The sequence below is a fragment of the Mustela nivalis genome, assembly GCF_964662115.1.
Source record: "Mustela nivalis genome assembly, chromosome: 14".
Classification (NCBI taxonomy): domain Eukaryota; kingdom Metazoa; phylum Chordata; class Mammalia; order Carnivora; family Mustelidae; genus Mustela; species Mustela nivalis.
The window spans coordinates 56970608-56995356 of NC_139033.1; the positions used below are offsets into that span (position 1 = coordinate 56970608).

General features: G+C 36.2%; 1 protein-coding gene across 10 annotated transcripts in view; it reads left to right on the forward strand.

Moving 5' to 3' along the window:
• Nucleotides 1-24749, forward strand: part of NOL4 (nucleolar protein 4) — a 410591-nt gene that overhangs the window by 277326 nt on the left and 108516 nt on the right. For 7 of the 10 annotated variants that reach the window (XM_082699569.1, XM_082699573.1, XM_082699572.1 and 4 more), the window contains 2 exons: nt 22518-22697; nt 23446-23637. In XM_082699569.1, the coding sequence (XP_082555695.1) occupies nt 22518-22697; nt 23446-23637 (372 nt within the window). The remainder of the gene's footprint in view (nt 1-22517; nt 22698-23445; nt 23638-24749) is intronic. The other 3 variants (XM_082699570.1, XM_082699571.1, XM_082699578.1) reach the window with 1 other exon arrangement.

The window sequence follows — 24749 nt, forward strand, 5'->3', positions numbered from 1 at the left end:
TGGTTTGCTTTTTTCTCCCCCTTTTAAATTCCACATATGATAAAATCATATGGTATTTGTCTTTCTCTGACTTATTTCACTTAGCATAATGCACTCTAGCTCTATCCACATCATGGCAAATAGCAAGATTTCATTCTTTTTGACATCCAGGTAATATTCTATCTCGCACATATTCTCTCTCTCTCTCTCTTTTTAGTCCATTCTTCAGTTGATGGATGTTTGGGCTCTTTCCATAATTTGGGCATTGTTGATAATGGTGCTATAAACATCAGGGTGCAGGTATTCCTTCAAGTCAATATTTTTTAACCCTTTGGGTAATAGGGTAGTTAGTTCCATGTTTAACTTTTGAGGAACTCCATAGTGTTTTCCAGAGCGGCTGAAGCAGTCTGCATTCCCATCAAGAGTATAAGAGGATTTCGTTTATCTTCATCCTCACAACCTCTGTTATTTCCTATTGTTAATTTTAGCTATTCTGACAGGTGTGGAGTTATATCTCATTGAATGTTTGATTTGTATTTCCCTAGTGTTGAGTGATGTCAAGCATCTTTAATGTGTCTGTTAATCTTCTGGCTGTCTTCTGTGGAAGAAAGTCTATTCATGCCTTCTGCATATTTTTTAACTGGATTTGGAATGTTTGATAAGTTCCTTATAGATTTTGGGTACTAACCCTTTATCAGATACATAATTTTCAAATATCTTCTCCCATTCCAAAGGTTGCATTTTAGTTGTGTCGATTGTTTTCTTTGCTGTGCAGAATCTTTTTATCTTAACGAAGTCCCAATCATTTATTTTCACTTTTGTTTCCCTTGCCTCAGAGGATGAATCTAGTAAAAAGTTGCTATGGCTGATGTTAAATAGGTTACTGCCTGTGTTCTCTAGAATTTTGATGGTTTCCTATCTCATATTTAGGTCTTTGATCTATTTTAAATAATTTTTGTATATGGTATAAGAAAATGGTCCAGTTTTGTTCTTTTGCCTGTTCCTGTCCAATTTTCCTAGCACCATTTGTTGAAGGGACTTTCTTTTATTCCATTGGATATTCTTTCCTGCATTGTTGAAGATTAGTTTACCATATAGTTGTGGGTCTATTTCTGGGATTCTATTTCTAGGATTTCTGTTCTGTTCTTTTGATCTACATGTTTATTTTTGTGTCAGTACCATACAGTCTTGATCACTATAGCTTTGTAATGTAACTTGAAGTCCAGGATTGTGATGCTTCCAGTTTTGCTTTTCTATTTCAAGATTGCTTTGGATTCAGGGTCTTTTGTAGTTTCATATACATAGTAGGCTTGTTTGTTCTAGCTCTGTGAAGAATGCTGGTGGGTTTTGATAGGAATTGCATTAAATGTGTAGAATGCTTTCAGTAGTATAGACATCTTAACATTATTTTTCCAGTTCATAAGCATGGAATTTTTTTTTTCATTTCTTTGTGTCATCTTAAATATCTTTCCTACGTGTTCTATAGTTTTCAGAGCAATTTTACCTCTTTAGCTAGGTTTACTCCTAAGTATTGTACAGTTCTGGGTGCAATTGTAAATGGGATCAATTCCTTGATTTCTCCTTCTGTTGTTTCATTTTTGATGTATAGAAACACAACAGATTCTATATATTGATTTTTGTATCCTACAACTTTATTGAAATTGTGTATCAATTCTAGCAATTTTTTGGTGGAATCTTTCAGTTTTTCTACAGAGAGTGTCATGTATTCAAGTAGTGAATGTTTGACTTCCTCCCTGCTGATTTGGATGCCTTTTATTTTATCATTTTTTTGTTCTGTTTTGTGATTGGTGAGACTAGGACTTCCAATACTACATTAAATAGCAGTGGTGAGAGTGGATGCCTTTCTTGTTCTTCACCATAGAGGAAAAGCTCTCAGTTTTTCCCCATTGAGGATTATAATAGCTGTGAGGGTTTTTTTTGTGAATGGACTTTATGATGTTGAGGTACATTGTTTTTATCCCTACTTTGTTGAGGGTTTTTTTTTTTTTTTATCAAGAATTAGTGCTATATTTTATCAAAAGCTTTTTCCACATCTATTGAGAGGATTATATGATTCTTACTCTTTGTTTTACTGATGTGGTTTACCACATTGATTGATTTGTGAATATTGAATCACCCTTGAAACCCAGGAAGAAATCCCACTTGATCATGGTGAATGATTCTTTTAATATGCTGTTGGATTTGGCTTTGTAGTGTTTTCTTGGGAATTTTTATATCCATGTTCATCCTGGATGTTGGCCCATAGTTCTCTTTTTTAGTGACATCTTTGTCTGGTTTTGGAATCGGGGTAATTCTGGCCTTGTAGAATGAGTAAGGAAGTTTTCCTTCCATTTCTATTTTTTGGAATAGTTTGAGAAGAATACATACTAACTTTTCTTTAAATGTTTGGCATGATTCCCCTGTGAAACCATCTGGCTGGCCCTAGACTTTTGTTTATCGCGACTTTTATTTGCTTGTTTTGTTTTTAATTAAGCAGCAACTTTATTTCAAAGCTCATCAAAGAATATTACAAATACAAATAAAATATCCTTTTAGAAGTGTCCCAAATTAGGGGTGCCTGGGTGGCTCAGTCAGTTAAGCATCTGACTCTTGAATTTGGCTGGATCATGATCTCAGGATTCTCTTTCAATTTACAATTCTTTTTCCCTCTCCCTCTGCTCCTCCCCTCTGTGCTCTCACAAATTCTCACTCTTTAAAAAAAAAAAAAAAAAAGTGTCCAAATTAAATCAAAGGGACATCAAAGTAAAACACTTGTAACATAAAGAATTCACTTAGGTTGTAGTATTTCCACATTATTTTGTTTTTAATCATTTACAATGTTCTGAAGATGACATTTAAACATTTTCTTAAAAGACATGAAATAGGGGCGCCTGTGTGACTCAGTCAGGTGTCAAACTCTTGATTTCAGCTCAGATGGTGATGTCAGGGCTGTGAGAGAGAGCCCTGCACGGGGCTCTGTGCTCAGCTCAGAATCTGCTTAAGATTCGTTCTCTTTCCCTCTTCCCCCACCCCCACTTGCTTGCATGCTCACTCTCTAAAATAAGTACATATTTTTATTTTTAAAGACATGAAGTAATGCAGGGGTTTTTTTTTTGTGGTTGTTCTTTTGTTCTGCTTAGTTTTTTAAGTACAACCACAACTATTAAGTAGAGGAACTTAACAAGACGAAAACCAAACCTGCTTCATACACATGAAGGGGCAATCAAATACACAACACAGCATCAGTCTTTACAAACAAGTTTGCTAAGAAAGATCTCCCATGTTTTTAGCTGCAAATGAAACAGTCTTCTCATTTAGGAAAATGTAAACATCCTTTGATTAATAAAGTCTATTCTTCACCTGATTTTTTTAAAAGATTTTATTTATTTGACCAAGAGAGAGAGATCACAAGTAGGCAGAGCAGCAGGCAGAAAGAGGGGAAAGCAGGCTCCTTCCTGAGCAGAGAGCCCACTGTGGGGCTCGATCCCAGGATCTTGAGATCATGACCCCAGCCAAAGGCAAATGCTTAACTGACTGAGCCACCCAGGCACCCCTATTCTTCTCCCAATTTTATACTTGCTTATCTTCATTTAGAAACTATATTGGTGAGAGACTAACAAGTTTTGTGGTGTTATAAAAACCTTCGAAACAACAAACTTCAAATATTCAGTTTTTTAATAAGCAAAATATTTTCATTCTCAAATGTAAACAGCCAGTAAAAAAAAAAAATATATATGCATATATATATATAATATATAATATATAATATATATATGCACACGTGTGTGTGTGTGTGTGTATATAATATATAAAATTTTTTCCAGGTATAGAAACACCAGTAATTTGCTTATGAAAAAGGTGTATTTGGAGGTAACATTTTTGTTTGTCTTAAATATAAAATTACTTTATGAAGAGTCAGGCTATTATTATTTAAAATCTACTGATTGACCCAGTTTCCTTATCTAAGTAGAAGCCTAACAATTTCTATAGAATTTTGGCTGTATGAGCAGACCACAGAAAAGGTCTGTCATTGGGCTGGAGAGGAGTGTTTTGTTGTGATCTGGAGGCAGTTATTCATCACGTTATACTTAAAACATTCCTTAGTGAACTTCTTCCCTATAGCCTTTAGGATAAAGCACAGAATCTGGGCTTCCTGGAAATGGTTGCTTCTAGCTGGAATACCTATCAGCAGGGTATCACTGCAGACATTCTGCATGAAATACTCCTGAAGCTCTGCAGCTGCCTAAAAGACCTTGACCTTCTCCATGTTGACCTCCTGCTTGAGCTGCTCCACCAAGTGCTGCATACATTCATCCTGGCCCTGGAAAACATGGCAGCAGTGGCACTTGGCTCTAGGATGAAGGAGCTGGGTTGCAGGAGCCATGGAGTTGTTGGGATATTTTTTTCTTACTCCTTCAATTTCTTTGCTGGTTATGAGTCTGTTCAGGTTTTCTATTTCTTTATGTTTCAGTTTGGGTATTATATGTTTCTAGGAATTTATCTATTTCTTCCAGATTGCCCAACGTGTTGGCATATAATTTTTTGTAATATTCTCTTATGATTATATTTCTGTTGTATTGGTTGTGATTTCTCCTCTTTTATCCATGATTTAATGTATTTGAGTCCTTTCTCTTACCTAGTTGATAAGTCTGTGTAAGGATTTATCGATTTTATTAATTTTTTCAAAGAACCAGCTCCTGGTCTTATTGATATGTTCTACTGAGTTTTTTCTTGTTTGTTTCTATATAATTCTGGTCTGATTTTTATTATTTCCCTTTTTATTTTGGTCTTCATCTTCATTTGTTGTTCTTTTTCTAGCTTCTTTAGGTATCAAGTTAGTTTGTGTATTGAGATTGTTCTTGCTGCTTGAGGTAGGCCTGAATTGCTTTATGACCCCTTCTTACAATTTTTTCTGTCTCCCAAAGGTTTCGAGCCATTGTGTTTCCATTTTCATTTGTTTCCATACCTTTTTTTCCTTTAAGGTCAAAGTCCCCTACTATTATTCTATTATTATCAATGAGTTCTTTTATGTCTTACTGTTTTATATATTTGGGTACTCCCAAGTTGGAGACATAAATATTTATAATTGATAGATCTTCTTGTTGGATAGACCTCTCTATTATGATATAGTACCATTTTCATTTCTTGTTACAATATTTGGTTTAAAGTATATTTGGCCTAATATAACTTTTGCTGTTCCAGCTTTCTTTTGATGTCCATTCGCATGGTAAATATTTCTCCATCCCCTCACTTTCAACCTGCAAGTGTCTTTTGATCTAGAATTAGTCTCTTGGAGGCAGCATATAGATGGATCTTGGGGTTTTTTTTGTTTGCCTCCTTTTTTGTTTTTTATCCATTCTGATACCTCATGTCTTGATTGGAGCATTTAGTCCATTTACACTTAGAGTAACTATGTAGTATTTAGTGCCATTTTATTCCTTGTTTTGTCATTGTTTTTGGAGATTTTCTCTGTTCCTTTTTAAAGTCTTTATTGCTTTTGGTGTTTCTTTCCCACTCCAAGAGTCTCCTTTAATATTTCTTGAAAGGTTAGTTCAGTAGTCATGAACTCCATTAGTTTTAGTCTGGAAAACTCTTTATCTTTCTTTCTATTCTGAATGATAGCCTTGCTGGATAGAATGTGTTGGGTGCATATTTTCTACATTCAACATGTTGTCAATATATCATGCCACTCTATTCTGGCCTGCAAAATTTCTGTGGGTAGATCTACTGCTAACCTTATTTGTCTTCCCTTGTAAGTTAGGGACTTCTTTTGTCTTGTATATTTTAGGATTTTTTTAAAAAAGATTTTATTTATTAATTTGACAGACAGAGATCACAAGTAGACAGAGCAGGCAGAGAGAGAGGAAGGGAATCAGGATCCCTGCTGAGCAGAGAGCCCAATGTGGGACTCAATCCCAGGACCCTGGGATCATGACCTGAGCCAAAGGCAGAGACTTTAACCCACTGAGCCACCCAGGCACCCCAGGATTTTTTTTCTTTATCCCTATGTCTTGCAAATTAATATGTCTTTGTGTTGGCCTGCTTTCTTGATTTTTGGTGGGAGTTCTCTGTGCCTCCTGGATTTGGATGTCTGTTTCCTTTACAAGATTAGGAAAGTTTTCAGCTATAATTTTCTCAAATAGACCTTTTGCCCCCTCTTCCTCTCTTCTTCTGGGACTCATATGCTATGAAGGTTATTATGTTTTATGGAGTTACTTATTTCTCTAAGTCTACATCCAAGCTTTTTCTTTTTTCTTTTTTTTTTTTTTTAATTTTTAAATTTTTTTTTTTTAAGATTTTATTTATTTATTTGACAGAGAGAGAGAGGGAGATCAAGCACAGGCAGACAGAGTGGCAGGCAGAGGCAGAGGGAGAAGCAGGCTCCCTGCGGAGCAAGGAGCCCGATGTGGGACTCGATCCCAGGACGCTGGGATCATGACCTGAGCTGAAGGCAGCTGCTTAACCAACTGAGCCACCCAGGTGTCCCTCCAAGCTTTTTCTTAACCTCTTCTGTATACTCTCATTTTTTCCCCCAAAATTCTGTCTTCTATATCACTCTTTCATTCCTCTGCTTCTTCCATCCTTGTGATCATTATATCCAGTCAGTTTTGAATCTCAGTTATAGAATCTTTCTTTTCAGCCTGGGTAGTTTTTAGCTCTGTCATCTCTATGATAAGGGACTCCCTCGTGTTTTCTATGCTTTTGTCAAGCCCAGCTAATATCCTTAGGATTGTTGCTTTAAATTTTGGATCAGGCATATTACTTAAATACGTTTTGATTAGATCCCTGGCTGTGACCTTTTCTTTTTTGGGGAGGCTGGGGGGGGGGGGGTGAATTCCTCCATCTTTGCATTTTGTCTAGGTCTGTCTTCTTCTCTGTGCCAGAAAAGCCTGTTCCTTTAGTGCTCCTGAAAGTAATGGTTTTATGAATAAGCATTCACATATTGTCCAGGGTCTGCCACTTCAGGAAGTGCCTCTGGTGTTGCACATATTCTGCTCCTGTGTTTTGACGGTTCTACCCCTCAAGTCTGTCCCTTGCAGAATTTCTTCTTGCTTGTAGTGGGGAGTGTTTGGACCTTAGCCAGAGTGTGGATATTTTAAACTAAGTGTGCTCTGGTCTGCTTATTAAAAGAGACTTAATGCTATTTCATCTAGACCTGAAGCTCTGCAGTACTCTATGGTGGTACCTGAAGGTGCTCTTCTTCTGGGGGAGGGGCCCAGTGATCTGGTTCTTGGGCACATTTGCCTGAGAAAAGTAACAACTGCAGAGTGTAAGGCTGTGGGTCTCGGTGTAAATGGTTGAGGCTGCTACTGTTGGTGCTTTGTTGCTTACTAAAGTTAGGTTATGCTGAGGGGAAATAGAGGAAAAACCAGATTCTTCATCCCTGGAGAGGGGAGTTCACAATTTGTTGGCACATAATTTTTTGAAGTAGTTTTATGTAACCCTTTGTATTTCTGTGGTATTCATTGTAAATTTTCTTTCATTTGTGATTTTGAGTCCTCTCTTATCTTAAAAAATCTGGTTAAATGTTTGTACATTTAACCTTTCCAAAGAACCATTGATCATTTCTATTCTTTTAATCTCCATTTCACTTAATTCTGCTTCATTCTCTCATCTTTTTTTTCCTTCTCCTAACTTTGGGTTTTGGCCTTCTTTTTCCTTTAGGTGTAAGGTTAAATTGAGATTTTTTTGTTGTTTCTTGAGGTGAGCTTTAAGAAAAAAAACTTAGAACTGTTTTTGCTGCATCCCAAAGATTTTGTTGTGTTATGTTTCCATTTGCTTTTGTCTCAAGATACTTTTTGATATTTATTTTTTGATTTCTCCATTGACTTATTGGTTATTTAGTAGCATGTTGTTTAGCCTCCATGTATTTTTGTTTTTTCCATCTTTTTTTCCTTGTGGTTTATTTCTGGTTTCATGCCATTTGTGTAAAAAAGGTGCTTGATTTGATTTCAGACTTTTAAAATTTATTAAGACTTGTTTTGTGGCTTAACATGATCTATCCTGGAGAATGTTTCATGTGCAGTTGAGACAAATGTATGTTCTATTCATTTTGGATAAAATGATCTGTAATCTTTTAAGACCATCTGGTCTAATTGGTCATTTAAAATAACTATTGCCTTATTGATTTTCTGTATGGATGATCTATCCATTGATGTAAGTGGACTGTTAAAGTCCCTACTATAATTGTATTAGTGTGAGTTTCTCCCTTTATATCTCTAATATTTGTTTTATGTATGTAGGTTCTCCTACATGGGTGAACAAATACCTAAAAAGTTATGTCCTTCTTTGGATCAATCCCTTTGTGATTATGTAATGCCCTTCTTTGCCTCTTATTATAATCTTTGTTTTAAAGTCTGGTTTGCCTAACATAAGTATTGCTACCCTAACTCTATTATTTTTTTTTTCTGTCTAGTCAGTCACCTATATTTTTGCTTGAAACATTTAGTCCACTTACTTTTAAAGTAATTGTTGATAGGTATGTCCTTATTGTCATTTTCTTAGTTGTTTTCTGGTTGTTTTTGTAATTCTTCTCTGTTCATTTCTTCTCTTACTTTCTTCCCTTGTGATTTGATGCCTCTTTTTAGTCTTATGTTTGAATTACTTTATTTTTTTTGTGTATCTGTTACAGGTTTTTGGTTTATGGTTACGGTTAGGTTCATATAAAACAACATGTATATAGCAGTAGGCTTATATATAGCAATATATGTATATAGCCATCTATATTATGTTGATGATCATTTACATTCAAATATGTTCTAAATACACTATATTCTTTCTCCCCTTTCTAATATATATATATTAGACATCTTTTTATTTTGTGTATCCCTTAACTAATTTTTGTAGACAAAATTGAGCTTACTACTTTTGTCTTTTAACCTTTATACTAACTTTATAAGTGATTAATCTACTACCTTTACTATATATATGCTTTTACAAGTGAAATATTTTCCTTTCATATTTTTTTACTTGTATGTATGGCCTTTTCCATTGAAAGAAGTCTCTTTAACCTTTCTTTTAAGGTCCAGTTAATGATAATGAACTGCTTTAATGTTTTTTTGTTTGTTTTGTTTTTGTTCTTTTTGTCTGGGAATATCTTTAACCCCCTTTTGATACTTAATGATAACCACTAGGTAAAGTATTTTTGATTTTATCTTTTGTTTGTTTTTTCCTTAAGGACTTTGAGTTTATCCTGTACTTCCTGTCTGGCCTTTAAAATTTTTGCTGAAAAATAAGCACTAATAGTCTTATAAGGTTTTTCTAGTTATGTAACTATTTCATTTTTCTCTTACTGCTATTGAGATTCTCTATTTTCAGTTTTTGAATTTTAGTTATTATGTGCCTTACTATGGATCTCTTTGTGTCAGTCTTTTTTGGGGCTCCCTGTGCTTCCTGAACCAGGCTATCTGTTTCATTTCTGAGGTTAGGAAAGTTTTCAACTATTATTTCTTCTTCAAGTTCTCTGCTCCCTTCTCTCCTCTCCTTCTGCAACCCCTATACTGTGAATGTTAGTGTGCTTGATATTGTCCTAGACACCTCTTAACCTGTCCTCATTTTATTTATTTATTTATTTTCGGTTTGTTCAGTTTGAATGATTTCCAGTACCCTATCTTCCAGATTGCTTCCTCTAATCTGCTGTGGACTTCCGCTAGTGTATTTTTAATTTTGTTTGTTGTAATCTTCAGCTCTGATTGGTTTTCATATTCTCTATCTTTTTGTTGATAATTTCCCTGAATTCATCCATTATTAAGTCTGATGAACATCTTTATGACCATTACTTTAAACTCATTATGAGTCAGACTGCTTATCTCCATTTCAGTTACTTGTTTGTTTCTAAGGTTTCATCTTGGTTTTGTTTGTTTGGAACATGTGTTCTGTCTTCTAATTTTCTGTATTTGTTTTTATGTATTTTATGTATTAAGTAAGTCATTTAGATCTGTATCTCTTGGTTTTGAAAGTAATGGACTTATGTAGAAGGTATCCTATAGGGCCCATAATGCAATCTCATCTGGTCACCACAACTGGGTGTTCTAGGGCTGTAATTTATGTAGGCCATAAGCACCATCCTATTATGGCTATGCTGATGAATAGGGCTCCCTCTCAGTGTGGCTGGTTGTAATGCCTAACTGCAACTACTGTGGGTACAGTGCTTGGCAGGACTGGCCCCTGTATGGCTGGCTGAGAAACCCAGCTATAGCTGATTGGGCATGCTGGTGGGTGGAGGTAGCCCCTAGTGTAGTGGCTTGAACAGTTGCAGGTGTGCTAATGGGCATGACTGCCTACCCCCCACCCCATCTCTGGGGCAGGAGTTACTTTGGAGGTGCTTGAGTCTGACCAGGGCTACCTGCTTGGTGTGACATGACAGTACTGGCTTTGGGAGGATTCTGGTCCTCACTGAGACTGCCTGCCAGGTATGGTGGGGAAGGAGCAGCTTTGGAGGGGTACTTGCCAGGTGGACATGTTGGGTGGAGTGGGCTCATAGAACACAGGGCAAGCAGTATTAGCCAAGTCGATAGAAGGTGTTCAATCTACCTTCCACTAGCATCTGCCAGTTAAGATAAAAAAAGGCAAGGAAAACAGTATCTGCCAGTACTTCCATTCCTGGAGAAAGTTCCTGAAGTTCCTTACCTTTCCAACAAATGCCTAAATTTTGTCAATAAATCTTCATGTACAATCCAGGCACTTTTCAAACTGCTGCCACCATGCTGTGTCTAGGAATGAGTGAAAAAGCATGCTGAACCTTTAAAAGCAGAGTAGCAGAATCTTAGTTTCTTATAGTTCTCCAGTTCTCCTGGATTTAAGCCCACATGATTTTTAAAACTTCCTGAGTTTAGCTCCACTGATTTTCAAAGCCAGACATTACAGGGGTTTATTAACCTGGTAGAGATCCCCAGTGCTAGGGATGACCAATATAGGGATTAATTTCCTTGCTCTTCCAGGGGAACCTCTTGTCTGTGATATTCCTCCTTGCTAAACTGTCCTCATGATACTAGTGCCTGTCAAGTGAGAGAACCATTGTGATAACCAACATACATCTTGAAGAACAGGCTTGAAAAACTGGTATTATTTTGAAGTGCCAAAAAAGTAGTTTTCGTTTTAAGATTAAGTGAGATCACCCTTCAGAGGTTATGATGAAAAGGAATGATATTGAAATAACTAAAATTACATGAGAATTTTCAAAGTAATTTTTAAGGTTCATTATTGGACAATGTCAAGATGACATGTCAACTGTGACTTATTTATCCAGAAACTGTTTAAGATTAAACTCATTCATTGGAAAGCATTTACAAAATGGCAAACCAGTAAACCAAATAACAAATACCAATCCATAGTTATATGAATGGATAATTACAGAAGTGCATGCAGTTGTAAATAGTAATACAAAGATATCCTGTGGAATATGACATTTCAACTATCATGTGGAAAAACCTTTTTGACAAAATAAGTGAGAAATCACAAATGCCTAATTTGAAATATATGAAGACTATATCATTTGTCTTTATATTTAATAAATGATTGAAAGAAAACTCAAAATATTAATAGAATATGAAAAACAATAAAAGAGAAGGGACATCAATAGATACTGACACTGAGAAGTAACTGACTTGTAATAAAAAGTTTCAGATCATACTAAAGGCAGTATTTGGGAGTAAGAAAAATACAATTAATGATGAGGAATGAATTATATTAACCCACTGGGAGAATATTTAAATTTCATATTGAATTTGACAGAATATACCAATATTAAGAAAACATAATCTCATAAAATGCCGCTGTAATGAAGACAATCAGTCACTTCATATGAAAACTTGAAATGCCCTAAAAACTCATGGGTTAGACATGAAAAGAACTTGATTAAGGGTTTCCTCAATAGAAAACAATGTAACAATTTGCATGATATTAGCAATAATTAATTTGAAGAGCAAAAGAAAATTTCTTAACTATCAACAGTAAAAGACACATTTCCATCAGACAGGCTAAAGACTGAATCATTTATCTATTCTCAATAGATGATAATACAAAATAATTGTCATATGAAGAAGCAATCAAATAGCATGCAGCCAAGAAATGTGAAAAGAAAAGATTATAAGGATGTGCCAGAGAGCTACATGATTTTTAAAATATTATTTTTCTGTATTTTGTGATGATTATAGCATTTATAAGCTTTTTAAAATCTCATAATTTGTGATCTTTCTCTTAATAAATCTTTTGTATCTAATTTTTCAAGTAAGTGAGCCCTATCTCCAAATTTTATAACTTTAAGGCCTCAGAAGATGTGGATCAAATCTATCCTATGAGCCTAGAATACTGCTTTAAATATGGATCAATGGTTCTTTAAATGTTGAATAAATTATTGTTATGTAAAATATCTGAAATGGAGGAAACTCACCAAACTAATCATAAATCTTATAAATTTTAAAATTTATTTTGTAAGTTCAGTATGTATTGAAAAATAGAGAAAATAGTACACAGTTACTAATATCTATCAGCCAAATTCAACAGTGATTAAGACTTTCCACAGTGTTTCACATTTTTCTTTTTTTTCTGCAGTATTTTTAAGCAAATCCCAGATATACATGTCATTTCATCTCTTAAACCTCAATATGTGTCCCTAACAAATGTGAACATTTTCCTACATAAATATTTACTTAACTAAATGTTAGGTCTTACATCTAGCAAAATTAATAAGAATTATTATTACATGTTATCATGTAATACCCCCATCTACAGTTAAATATTCCCAATGTTTTTTCAAAATTTACAATTTGTATTGAGTTCATTTGAATCATGATACAAACAAGGTCAATATTTAACTTTATCACCCACAAGCATATTGTGGGTTTAGTTCCAGGAAATCACAATAATGTAAATATCACAATAAAACTGGTCAAATGAATTTTTTGGTTTCCTGGTGTATAAAAGTTTTATTTACCATATACCATAGTCTCTTATGTGTGCAATTACATTACTTCTTAAAAACTGTGCATATTTTAATGAAAGATCACTTCATTGCTAAAAGATGCTAACCATCATCTGAGCTTTTAGTGAGTCATAGTTTTTTGTTGTTTGTTTTTTTGGTTTTTGTTTTGTTTTGTTTTTTGTCTTTTTTGCTGGTAAATGTCTTGCCTTGATGTTGGTGGCTTCTGATGGATTAGGGTAGTGGATGCTGAAGGTTGGGATGGCTGTGGCAATTTCGAAAATAAGACAACAGTCAAGTTTGCAGATTGATGGACTCTGTCTTTTACTAACAATATATCTCACATTCAGTGCTGCTTGATAGCATTTGACCCACAGAACTTCTTTCAAAATTGGAGTCCATCCTCAAACTCAGCAGTGCTTTATCAACTGGGTTTTTGTAACAAATCCTTTGTTGTCATGTCAACAATGTTCACAGTGTCTTCACCAGAAGTAGATTCCCTCTCAAGAATCTACTTTCTTTGTTTCTCCCTAAGAAGCAACTCTTCATCCATTCAAGTTTTATGAGATTACAGCAATTTGGGTACATCTTCAGTTTCCACTTCTAATTCTAGTTCTCTTGTTATTTCTACCACATCTGGAGTTACTTCTTCCACTGAAGTCTGGAACCCCTCAAAGTCCTTTATGAGGGGTGGAATAAACTTTTTTTTAAAATAGATTTTATTTTTTAGAGAGAGAGAACATAAAAGAGAGGTGGGGTTTGGGTAGGGGCAGAAGGAGAGGGACTCTCAAGCAGACTCTGCATAGAGGCTGGAGCCCAATGTGGGACTTGATCTCCCAACCCTGAGATCATGACCTGAGCTAAAAATCAAGATTTGGACAGTTAACTGACTAAGCAACCCATGCAACCCTAGCATCAACTTCTTATAAACTCCTGTTAATGTTGATATTTTAACATTTTCCTATGGATCCTAAATGTTCTGAACAGATTCTGGAATGTTGAATCTTTTACAGAAGGTTTTCAATTTTCTTTGCTCAGATCCATCAGAAGAATTGTTATATATGAAAATTGTAACTTTATGAAATGTATCTCTTAAATAAGACTTGAAATTCAAAAGGACTCCTTGATTTGTGAGCTCCTGGATGGATGTTGTGTTAGCAGGCATAAAACTATTGATCTCATTGTACACCTCCATGAGAGATGGAGTGACTAGGTGTATTGTCAATGAAAGGAATGTTTTGTTTTTTTTCTGAGCAGCTCTCAGCAGTGGGTTTATAATGTTTAGTCAGTCATGTTATAAACAAATGTGTTGTCATCAAGGCTCTGTTTTTCCATTCATAAAGCAAAGTAGAATGGATTTGACTTAATTCTTAAGGACCCTAGGATTTTCCCAATGGTCAATGAGCATTAGCTTCAACTTAAAGTCACTAGCTGCATTGACTCCTAACAAGAGAGTCAGCCTGTCCTTTGAAGTTTTGAAGCCAGATATTGACTTCTCTCTAGCTATGAAAATCCTAGATAGCATCTTCTTCCAATATAAGGCTGTTTCTTCTTACACTAAAAGTTTGTTATTTAGGATAGCCACTTTTATTATCTTAGCTAGATCTTCTGGATAATTTCATGCTACATCAACACTTGCTGTTTCACCTTGCATTTTGAAGTTAGGGAGACCGCTTCTTTCCTTAACCTCATGAACGACTCTCTGCTAGTTTCAATGCCATTGGAATTTTCATGTGTCTAAATTAATTTTATTTAGAGTTAGGGCCTTGTTCTGGATTAGGCTTTGGTTTCAAAGAAAGTTGTGGCTGGTTTGATCTTCTCTACAGACCACTGAAACTATCCCCATATCAATATGATTGTTTCACTCTTATTATTTGTGTGTTCACTGGAATAGCACTTTTAATTTCCTTCAAGAACTTTTTTGTTTGCATTCACAATTTGGTGGCACAAGAGGCCTTGATTTGGCCTGTCTCTACTTTTGATATGCTTTCCTCACTAAGCTTAATCATTTCTAGCTTTGATTTAAAGTGAGAGACATGTGACTCTTTCTCTTGTCACTTAGAGGCCATTATAAGATTATTAATTGGCCTGATTTCAATTTTGTTGTTATCTTAGATAATAGGAAGGCCTGAGGAGAAGGACAGAGATGGGGGAGCTGCTGGTCAGTGGAGCAGTCAGAACATACTTTCTTAATTAAGTTCACTGTCTTTTATGGGCATGGTTTGTGATATCCCAAAACCATTACAATGGTAACAGTAGAGATCACTAATCACAAGTCACCATAACAATTGCAATAATGAAGAAAAAGGTTGAATTAGTGTAAGCATTACCAAGTGTGACACAGAGACAAAAAGTGAGCTTAATGCTGTTGGAAAAATGGTGCTGATAGATTTGCTTGACACAGGGTTGACACAAACCTTCAGTTTGAACCCTCCCCCCATAAAACAACCCCACAATTTCTGTAAAATCCCATAAAACTAGGTATGCCTGTATACCTCTTAAATCCCTTCTAACATGTCCTTCATTTTTCTGGTGTCACTTATTGCAGAACCAAAGTCAGTTGCCCTATATGATGTCTCCTGTTTTGAATTTGTCTCTTTGCTTTCTCTGGTGTCATTTAACTTGCTATTCTGTCTGCCTTATTTCTTATAAATGGAAGTTAGCTCTGGGCCAATGTTTTTCAAACTCGAGAGCGTATTAGAATACCCTGGAGGGCATATGAAAACATAAATTGCTGGGGCTAGCCCCAAGGTGTCTGATTCAGGTGGTCTTGGATGGGGACCAATAATTTGAATTCATAATAAGTTCCCAGGAGATGCAGTTACTGCTAACATAGCAGGCATTCTGTGAAAACCATTGCTTCTAGACTGCTCTTGATGATTCTAAGATTGTCCAATATATTCAGTAATGATAACTAATATATTTTTTAAAGTTACTGAATTCAGTAAAGTTACAAAATACCAAATCAATATACAGAAATCTGTTTGCTTCAACTATACTTCAATGAAAAAACCTGTTGTTTCTACACACTAAGAACAACGATCAGAAAGAGAAATTCAGAAAACTATCTCATTAAAAATTACATTAAAAAGAATAAAATACCTAGGAATAAGCTTAACCAAGCATATGAAGGACCTATGCACTGAAAAGTATTAAGACACTGATGAAAGAAATTAAAACTGACACAAACAAATGGAAGGATAGTCCATGCTGATTAACTGGAATAATATTACTACCCAAAGTAATCTAGAGATTCAGCACAGTCTTATCAAATTAAATTTATTTAGACACATAAAAATGGCATTTTTTACAGAAGTAAAACAGATAATACTAAAATTTGTATGGAACCACAAAAGACCCCAAATAGCCAGTGCAATCTTGACAAAGAAAAACAAAACAGGAGGCATCATGCTCTCTGATTTCAGTATGTATTACAAATCTATATGTGTGTGTATATATATATATACACACACACACACAGCTATATGTACTAATATATGTTATATATTATATATGTGTATTATATATATGTGTGTATTATATATGTATTAAAACTATATAGTATTGACATAAAAAATGAAACAAGATGGGACTGGGGAGGGAAACAAACCATAAGAGACTCTTAATCTCCCAAAACAAACTGAAGGTTGCTGGGGGGAGGGAGGTTGGGAGAAGGGGGTGGGATTATGGACATTGGGGAGGGCATGTGCTTTGGTGAGTGCTGTGAAGTGTGTAAACCTAGTGATTCACAGACCTGTACCCCTGGGGATAAAAATATATGTTTATAAAAAATAAAAAAATAAAAAATAAAGTAAAATAAAAAAAATTTTTAAAAAGTTTCATATGATCCACCAAAGCTACTTCTGGGCATTTGTGAAAACACTAACTGGAAAGTATATTCATTCCCATGTTCATTGTATTATTACTCATAATACCCAAAACATGGAATGAACCTAAGTGTCCATCGATGGATGAATGAACCTAAGTGTCCATCGATGGATGAATGAATCAAGAAAATGTAGTGTATATATACAGTAGATTATTATTCAGCTATAAGAAGGAACTCTTGCCAAATGTGACAACATGGATGGACCTTGAAGACATTCTGCTAAGTGAAAAGAGAGAAATGCAAAAATCAAATGATCTCACTTATATGTGGAATCTTGAAAAACAAAACAAAAACCAAATCAGAGATATAGAAAACAAGTTGGTGCTGCCAGAATTGGGGGAGCTGGTTGTCAGTGGATAGGGAATAGATGAAGGGAGTCAAAAGGGACAAACTTTGAGTTATAAAGTAAGTCATGGAGGTATAATGTACAGCATAGTAACTATGGTTAATAATATTACATTGCGTATTTGAAATTTAATCTTAAAGGTTCTCATCACAATTTTATATATAGTGACAGAGCTTAACTAGAATTATTTGGATCATTCTGAAATATATCCAAATATCAAATCCTTATTATATACCTGAAACTAATACAATATTGATTATCAATTATAACTCAATTGATTTGATTTCATTTTCATTTTTATTTATTTATTTTAAGATTTTATTTATTTATTTGACAGATGGAGATCACAAGTAGGCAGAGAAGAGAGGAGGAAGCAGGCTCCCTGCTGAGCAGAGAGCCCGATGCAGGGCTTGATCCCAGGACCCTGGGATCATGACCTGAGCCGAAGGCAGAGGCTTTAACCCACTGAGCCACCCAGGCGCCCCTTATTTTTATTTTTTTTAAAGATTTTATTTACTTATTTGACAGAGACTACAAGTAGGCAGTGAGGCAGGCAGAGAGAGAGAGAGGAGGAAGCAGGTCATGATCCCAGGGTCCTGGGACCAAGCCCCGCTTTAAAAGCTCTCTGCTCAGCAGGGAACCTGCTTCCTCCTCTATCTGCCTGCCTCTCTGCCTACTTTATTAATTTAAAAATTAATTCAGATTATCTTCTATACAGCTCTAACATGTAAGCAATCACTTATTCAGAAGATATTTGGCATCTTATTCTCACTGTGTGCTTGACATTGTGCATGGTTTTTAGGATGGAAAAGGCATGGTCTTTGAGTGACCCCAACATCAAATACCTCTTGGGCTTTGTGGAAGATAGACATAGAAGCCAACTTCTATAATGCTTCATGATCAGTGCTGTGATAGAGCTATGTACAGGCTACTATGAAAGCATGGATTCCTGCCACTAGATTCATCCCCTTATTTAGGGCATGATAAAGAAATGAAAAGTTTATCTTTATTTCCCTTGGCTGTGTATATCACATATTCCCCCCTTTATTCTCAACTCTGTCTCCTATCAAGCACTCTGACCTTGCTTTCTGAGCCATTCTATGCTCTGACCACAGAGTAAGATTAAGCTTCCATTTTCTAGGTGTGGGGAAGGGAGTTTTCCCAGGTCCAGAGCCGGAAGTTCTATTAGGGTGGTAAAAATGTGAGAAAACAGAAGTGCAAATGTATTTTTCAAGGAGCCTTTTCTAAGGAGAGAGCCACAGGTTATCTCAAGAGGAAAAAAATGGAATATGTAATTAAGGCAAAAATAAACTATTGGCCCTATGAACTAACACCTGTGTTATGAAGATAAGCAAGTTTGCATCTTCTATAGGGCCTAAGGGGTGATTCCGTAGCATTAAAAAAAAAAACAAACAGATTTTATTCATTTATTTGATAGAGCATAAGCTGAAGGAGCAGCAGACTGAGAGGGAAAAGCAGACTCCGTGCTGAGAAAGGAGCCCAGAAGTGGGACTCAATCCCAGGACACTGAGATCATGAATGGAGTGTAAGACAGATGCTTAACTGACTGAACCACCCAGGCACTCCAACATTTGGCTTTTCTTTAAGATTTGATTTAGGGGCACCTTGGTGACTTAGTTAAGCATCTGCCTTCAGGTCAGGTCATGATCCCAGGGTCTTGGGATAGAGCCCCACATCAGGATCCCTGCTTGGTGGGGAGCTTTCTTCTCCTTCTCCCTCTCCCCCTGCTTGTGTACTCTTTGTCAAATAAATAAGATCTTTAAAAAGAGAGAGAGATTTGGGGTGTCTGGGGGGCCCAGTGGATTAAAGCCTCTGCCTTCAGCTCAGGTCATGATCCCGGGTCCTGGGATCGAGCCCCGCATCGGGGTCTCTGCTCAGCAAGGAGCCTGCTCCCCCACCCCTCTGCCTGCCTCTCTGACGATTGGTGATTTCTCTCGCTGTCAAATAAATAATTTAAAAAAAAAGATTTAATTTGGGTTTTTTCAATTTGTACCTGGAATATGAAAATAATTGCACCCAAAATGAAGACTTCTTAGAGTATGGTCATCCAAAGTTCTTTATAAAGTAAGGTAGATTTATGGTGTAGAGACTGCAATATTTTATGTGGGTTGTTAAAAGACTGTAGTGATTTTTATGGCTTCATTCTGTGTTATCATCCCAATACCCCTATTCCCCATTTTTTAAAAAAAGGTCTTTATTTTTAGAGCAGTTTTAAGATCACAACAGAATTGAGAAGCAGATGCAGAGATTTCCACGTACCCCCTGCCCCTGTGCAAATATAGCCTCCCCCATCAATATCACTTACCAGAGTGGTACGTTTGTTCTAACTGATGAACCTATATTGACAAACTATAAATACCCAAAGTCTGTGGTTTATATTAGGAGTCATGATGCTGTACATTCTATGGATGACATGTATCTACCATTACAGCAACATACAGAGTATTCTCAGGGCCCTAGAAATTCTCTGTGCTGCCCGTCTTTACCCCCCACTCCCCACAACCCCTGGTCTTTGAACTGTTCATCCTTCTGCTTTTTCCAGAATGTTTTAGAGCTCAAATCATATAATATGTAGTCTTTTCAGATTGACTTCTTTCACCTAGTGACAGGTATTTGGTCTCCCTTCATGTCTCCATTAGCTCATGTCTTATTAGTACTGAATAATATTCCATTACTGGAGGTACCACAGTTTATGCATCCATTCACTTACCGAAACACATCTTGATTGCTTTTGTTTTAGCAGTTCTGCATAAAGCTGTTATAAATATCCCTGTGCAGTTTATCTGTGTAAACGTAAGTTTTTAACTCCTTGGGTAAATACCAAGAAGCATGACTATGAGTTCATATGATAAGATAATTTTTAGTTTTGTAAGAAAAAGTCAAACTGTCTTCCAAAGCGGCTATACCACTTTGCGTTCCCTTCATCAGTGAATGAGTTCCTGTTGCTCCAAATCCTTACCAGCATTTGATGTTGATGTTGATGTTCCAGATTTTGTCCGTTCTAACAGGTGTATAGTAGTATCTCCTGGTTTTAATTTGCATTTCCCTGATGACGGATGACGTGGAGCTTCTTTTGATATGTCTGTGTGTGATCTGTTTGTCTCCTTTGCTGAGTTATCTCTTCAGGTTTGGGGCTCATATTTTAATCAGGTTGTTTGCTTTCTTATGTTTAGTTTTTAGTGTTCTTTGTGTATTTTGGCTAACAATCCTTTATCAGATGTGCCTTTTGTAAATATTTTCTCCCCATCTGTTACTTGGCTTCATTCCCCCATTTTTTAAGACCAAATAGTTTTGTAGAAAATGAGACTGCTAACAGTCTTAAATGCTATTTCTGTAGAGAACATTTCTTTGTTGCTGTGAGAGAAGATGTAGAGGTCAAGTGTTGATTCCTATCTCAGTCTAGCTTGAAAGAAAATGCAAATTAACATGAGAAGTAGAGAGCAATGATAGTGTTTAAATCTGTGTCAAATGCCATAGTATATTAAAAGTTCACAGTTTAGAGAACGTTAAAGTAGAGTGAGCTAGAAGAGGGGATCTTGGTGGAAATTGAATTTACTAGGATTGGCCTTGAAAGCTAGCTGTATCTTCAACATTGAGAGAGACAGGAAATGGCACTCCAGCTGAGAAAATTTCAGTTTATATAATAGAAGGAAAAAATGATTATGTTTTAGATTTAGATTCTGAATAGTCTCAGGTCTGTAAAACTGGGTCTTCTTTACCTAGAGGGACAAGAGGTGTAAATCCAACATCATTCTAAATGGTTCTGTTTAAAGCGGACGGTGGGTTGTATATTTCTCGTGGCATGCAGAAAGAATATATTATCCCAGCATATTTGCATTCAATTAACTGTACTGTAACATTTTTTAAATGTTGCACATTGGCATTAAAAATATATACATGGTCTATTTTTCAAACCTATGGAATATTTGCCTTATATTTTATTAGGTAAATATACTTTGTTAATAATTTGAAATATCATAATATTACAATACTATATTATAAAATGTGTTTTTAAAATTTTAACTTTATTTTTTATGTCAGGGACCTATGCTAGTTTTATTATTCTTCCTCTGATTATGAAGTCATAATATATTAGCATGATCCTTACAACATATGGCACATATGTTATTCCACGCAGGCATTTTTGAACACTGCTGATTTTAAAATTTCCCATTGTGAGGTTCTCAAAAACATTTTACATTTTGGATTTGAGAGTGCTGTTGATGTTTAGAGATAATCTCCATTTCATTGAAGTAATCTATGTATCTAAGTTTCCATATGTGAAACTTGGGTTGCTAATCTGGTCTTAGCATGATTGATTTCCATACCACCTCAGATGCCATTGCAAAGGACTAAAACTCAGATTTAAGCAAAGAAGAAAATGAAGAAGGATGGGGTGTAGATGTACAGGATCACAGAGCTGATGGGTTAATTTCAGGCATAGTTGAATCTGGAATCTCAGATGATGTTATTAGGAGTCTATTCTGCTTAACCTTGCTGGGTTCAACGTGATTTCAGCTACCCAGGGATAAAGTCGGGGCACAGCTGGGGTAGAGAAGTTCGCTGCGCTGGGGTTGGCACTCTCACCTGGTGGAGCAGAGGCTATTTCTGAAAGGAAAAGGTGATATGTAGACAAAGGAATAGAAGATACTACAGCAGGACCCATGGTTGGTCTTGAACACAATTATCGAAGATCTTGAGATCTGTGTTGGCTGACATTCATCTTTTAAAGCATTAGGAGGCATTAAGCTTCACATGATTCAGAGGAAACCTGGTTCTTTTTCTCTAGACCAAAATTCGATTCCATCCTAAGACTCATGGACAATTTAAAAACTGATTTTCAAGACTTTGTCTTATAATTAGCACCCCTAGTATCAATATGTGTAGTCCTTGTTGGGCAAATCAGTTAAATATATCCCCCCCCCCCTCAGTTTCCTTATCTGTTTAAGAAAATACTGATATGGTTAGACTGACTAAGCTTTGAGGTCATTTCTGTTTCTAAGAATATGTGATTCAATGACTCTCTCACAAAGGTGCTTACAGGTTGGTTTTCTCTCTCTTTCTTTTTGAAAGTATGTATATTGGGTGGAAACTATCTTTGCTCTTGAAAACCTAAAGCCTATAGAACTTTCTGCAGCGATAGAAATGCTCTGTGCAGCTACCCAGCCCTTGTAATGTAACTGGCCTGACTGGGGAGATGGATTTTCCATCTAAGCTCCACTAATTTTGATTCCAATTAAAATAACCACAACTCTGGGATTAACCTCTTTCAGCAAGATTTTTCAGAAACCATTGAAATTAAAAACGGAATTCATCTGCTCTGCTATAAATTTAAAATCAGCAATTCACCCCTTTCTTTTCAGTCTCCTGCGCATAGCTACTCAAGCTATGACTCCGGCAAAAACGAGAGTGTAGACCGAGGTGCCGAGGACCTGTCTCTAAACAGGGGAGATGAGGACGAAGATGACCACGAGGAGCAGGACGATTCTGAGAAAGTGAACGAGACGGATGGCGTTGAGGCGGAGCGGCTGAAAGCCTTTAATGTGAGTCCCGCCGCACTTCCCCGCTGTGGCTTACTTTTTACCACTTCACTTTCATGTTGTTGCTTGGTGGTAAATGTGGATATTCTAGAGACATGTCTGTTTAATTTACAGAAGGATTTAAAAAGTACATGAAACACTCTTTGCCAACCAGACACCAGAATTGCTGTGTTTTGTTTAGAATTTTAAAGCCAAATGTGAGCTGAAAACTGGATTTGTGTTGTGTGAGTATGCATGTTTACCTAGTGGATGAGGGGGCCTCAGCTTATTCCTCAGAAGAGTATGGCTGTCATCAGTTATTTCTCTCGCCTTCCCGGCTTAGCTAATTATGCATGACAAAAGAGTTGGTTGTTTTCAGAGATTAGCGTACTGTGCAGCCTAGCAATGTAGCAGTCGCATTTATCATTAATGGAGAATTTTATGGGGTACCTAATTGTCACAGTCTACTGTTATTTCCTGCTTTTTTTTTCCCTACATGATAGTCTATACTTTTCTGTCTGTCTGTCTGTCTGTCTGCCTCTCTCTCTCTTTTTTTCTCTCTGTTTTTTTTTTTTTTGTTTTTTTTTTTTAATCCAGCCATTTAGAAAGCCTTTAAAGGGTGTTTGCTTAAAATTTCTGGCTTTCCATTGCAAAGTTCTCCAGTGCATAAAGCAGAAAAGAGTATTTTCCTATCGGTAATCAAGACAGGAAGCTAGGAATAGCAGAGAGCAGTCCTCCAAACCCTTCTCCTCTGTCTCCCTCTTGCCAACAGATGTTTGTCAGGCTGTTTGTAGATGAAAACTTGGACCGAATGGTCCCAATCTCTAAGCAGCCCAAAGAAAAGATCCAGGCTATCATTGACTCATGCAGGCGACAATTCCCTGAGTATCAAGAGCGTGCCAGAAAACGTATACGTACTTACCTCAAGTCCTGCAGGCGGATGAAAAGAAGTGGTTTTGAGATGGTGAGTTTTGAATTAAAACACAGCCCTAGATTCCATCCAAATCCCACATGTAAACCATGACACTATTTATTTTTTCATCTTAGTGTCTTTTTTTATTTTTTCCATAATGTCAGGTCCAAGGGGTTTTTGTTTGCTTGTTTGTTTTTTTCCCCTTCTCCTTTTCATCTTCCTGAAGTATTTATCCCCATTGTTATTCAAAAAGGAGTATCTGGTGAGACCAGCGCTCACAGGCACACATGATACCATGTCACAGGAAATGAGGGGCATCTGAGTTAAAAACCGATGAGAGCCAGCATCTCATTCACGTTTGTTTTCTGTCGCTACTGAAGTGGATATAAGCCTAACCAAGTCTTCAATCGAAGTACAGTTTTTTGCTTTAGATGGCTTGTGAGAATGGCTTTCTCTGGAACCAAAGGAAATGGATAGAACCAACTAAATAATACTGTTTTCATACCAGTGGTTAATAAGTAGCAAGCCTTGAGAGTAAAGATCAGGGAATGAAAATCCTCACGTGGAAAAGAAGGCTTTGTTGTCCTCTGTATTTGTGTGCTTGTGGATGGTAACATGAGCTTTTCTATTCATCTGGGCTTTACAGATGGATGAGATTATGTTGACATCAGGTTATTTATGGGTGGAAATCAGATATCCTTGGTTTTTGAACTTTATTCTATTTCATCTTGCTCTAATTGCTATTCTTAGAATAGTGAGTATGTTTACAATGTATTTTTTTGAATTTTTGTATTTTATGTATAGGAGCAGAAATGTATTATTAGAAATTTTCTGAAGCCATTATTTTTTGTCTCCTTTCTTGGCTTCATCAAAGCCAAGATTGCTGGTGTTTGTGATCAGTGCCTGTCATGTGTTAATTGTAAAGGGACAGTGTCGGTGAAGCTAGGAGAGGTTTCAGAGATGTCATTTAAGACAAGTAGGTTCTTAGATCTAAATGAAATGACAAAAGCCAAACATCCACTATCTATTATCAATTCTTCTTCACTGGATTCTAGAAATACTTTCAATATATATTTTTTTCTTTTTGAAAGAGAGAGCAAGAGAGAGAGTGTGTGAGAGAGAGGGTCAGGAGCAGAGGGAGAACGAGAGAGAGAATTTTAAGC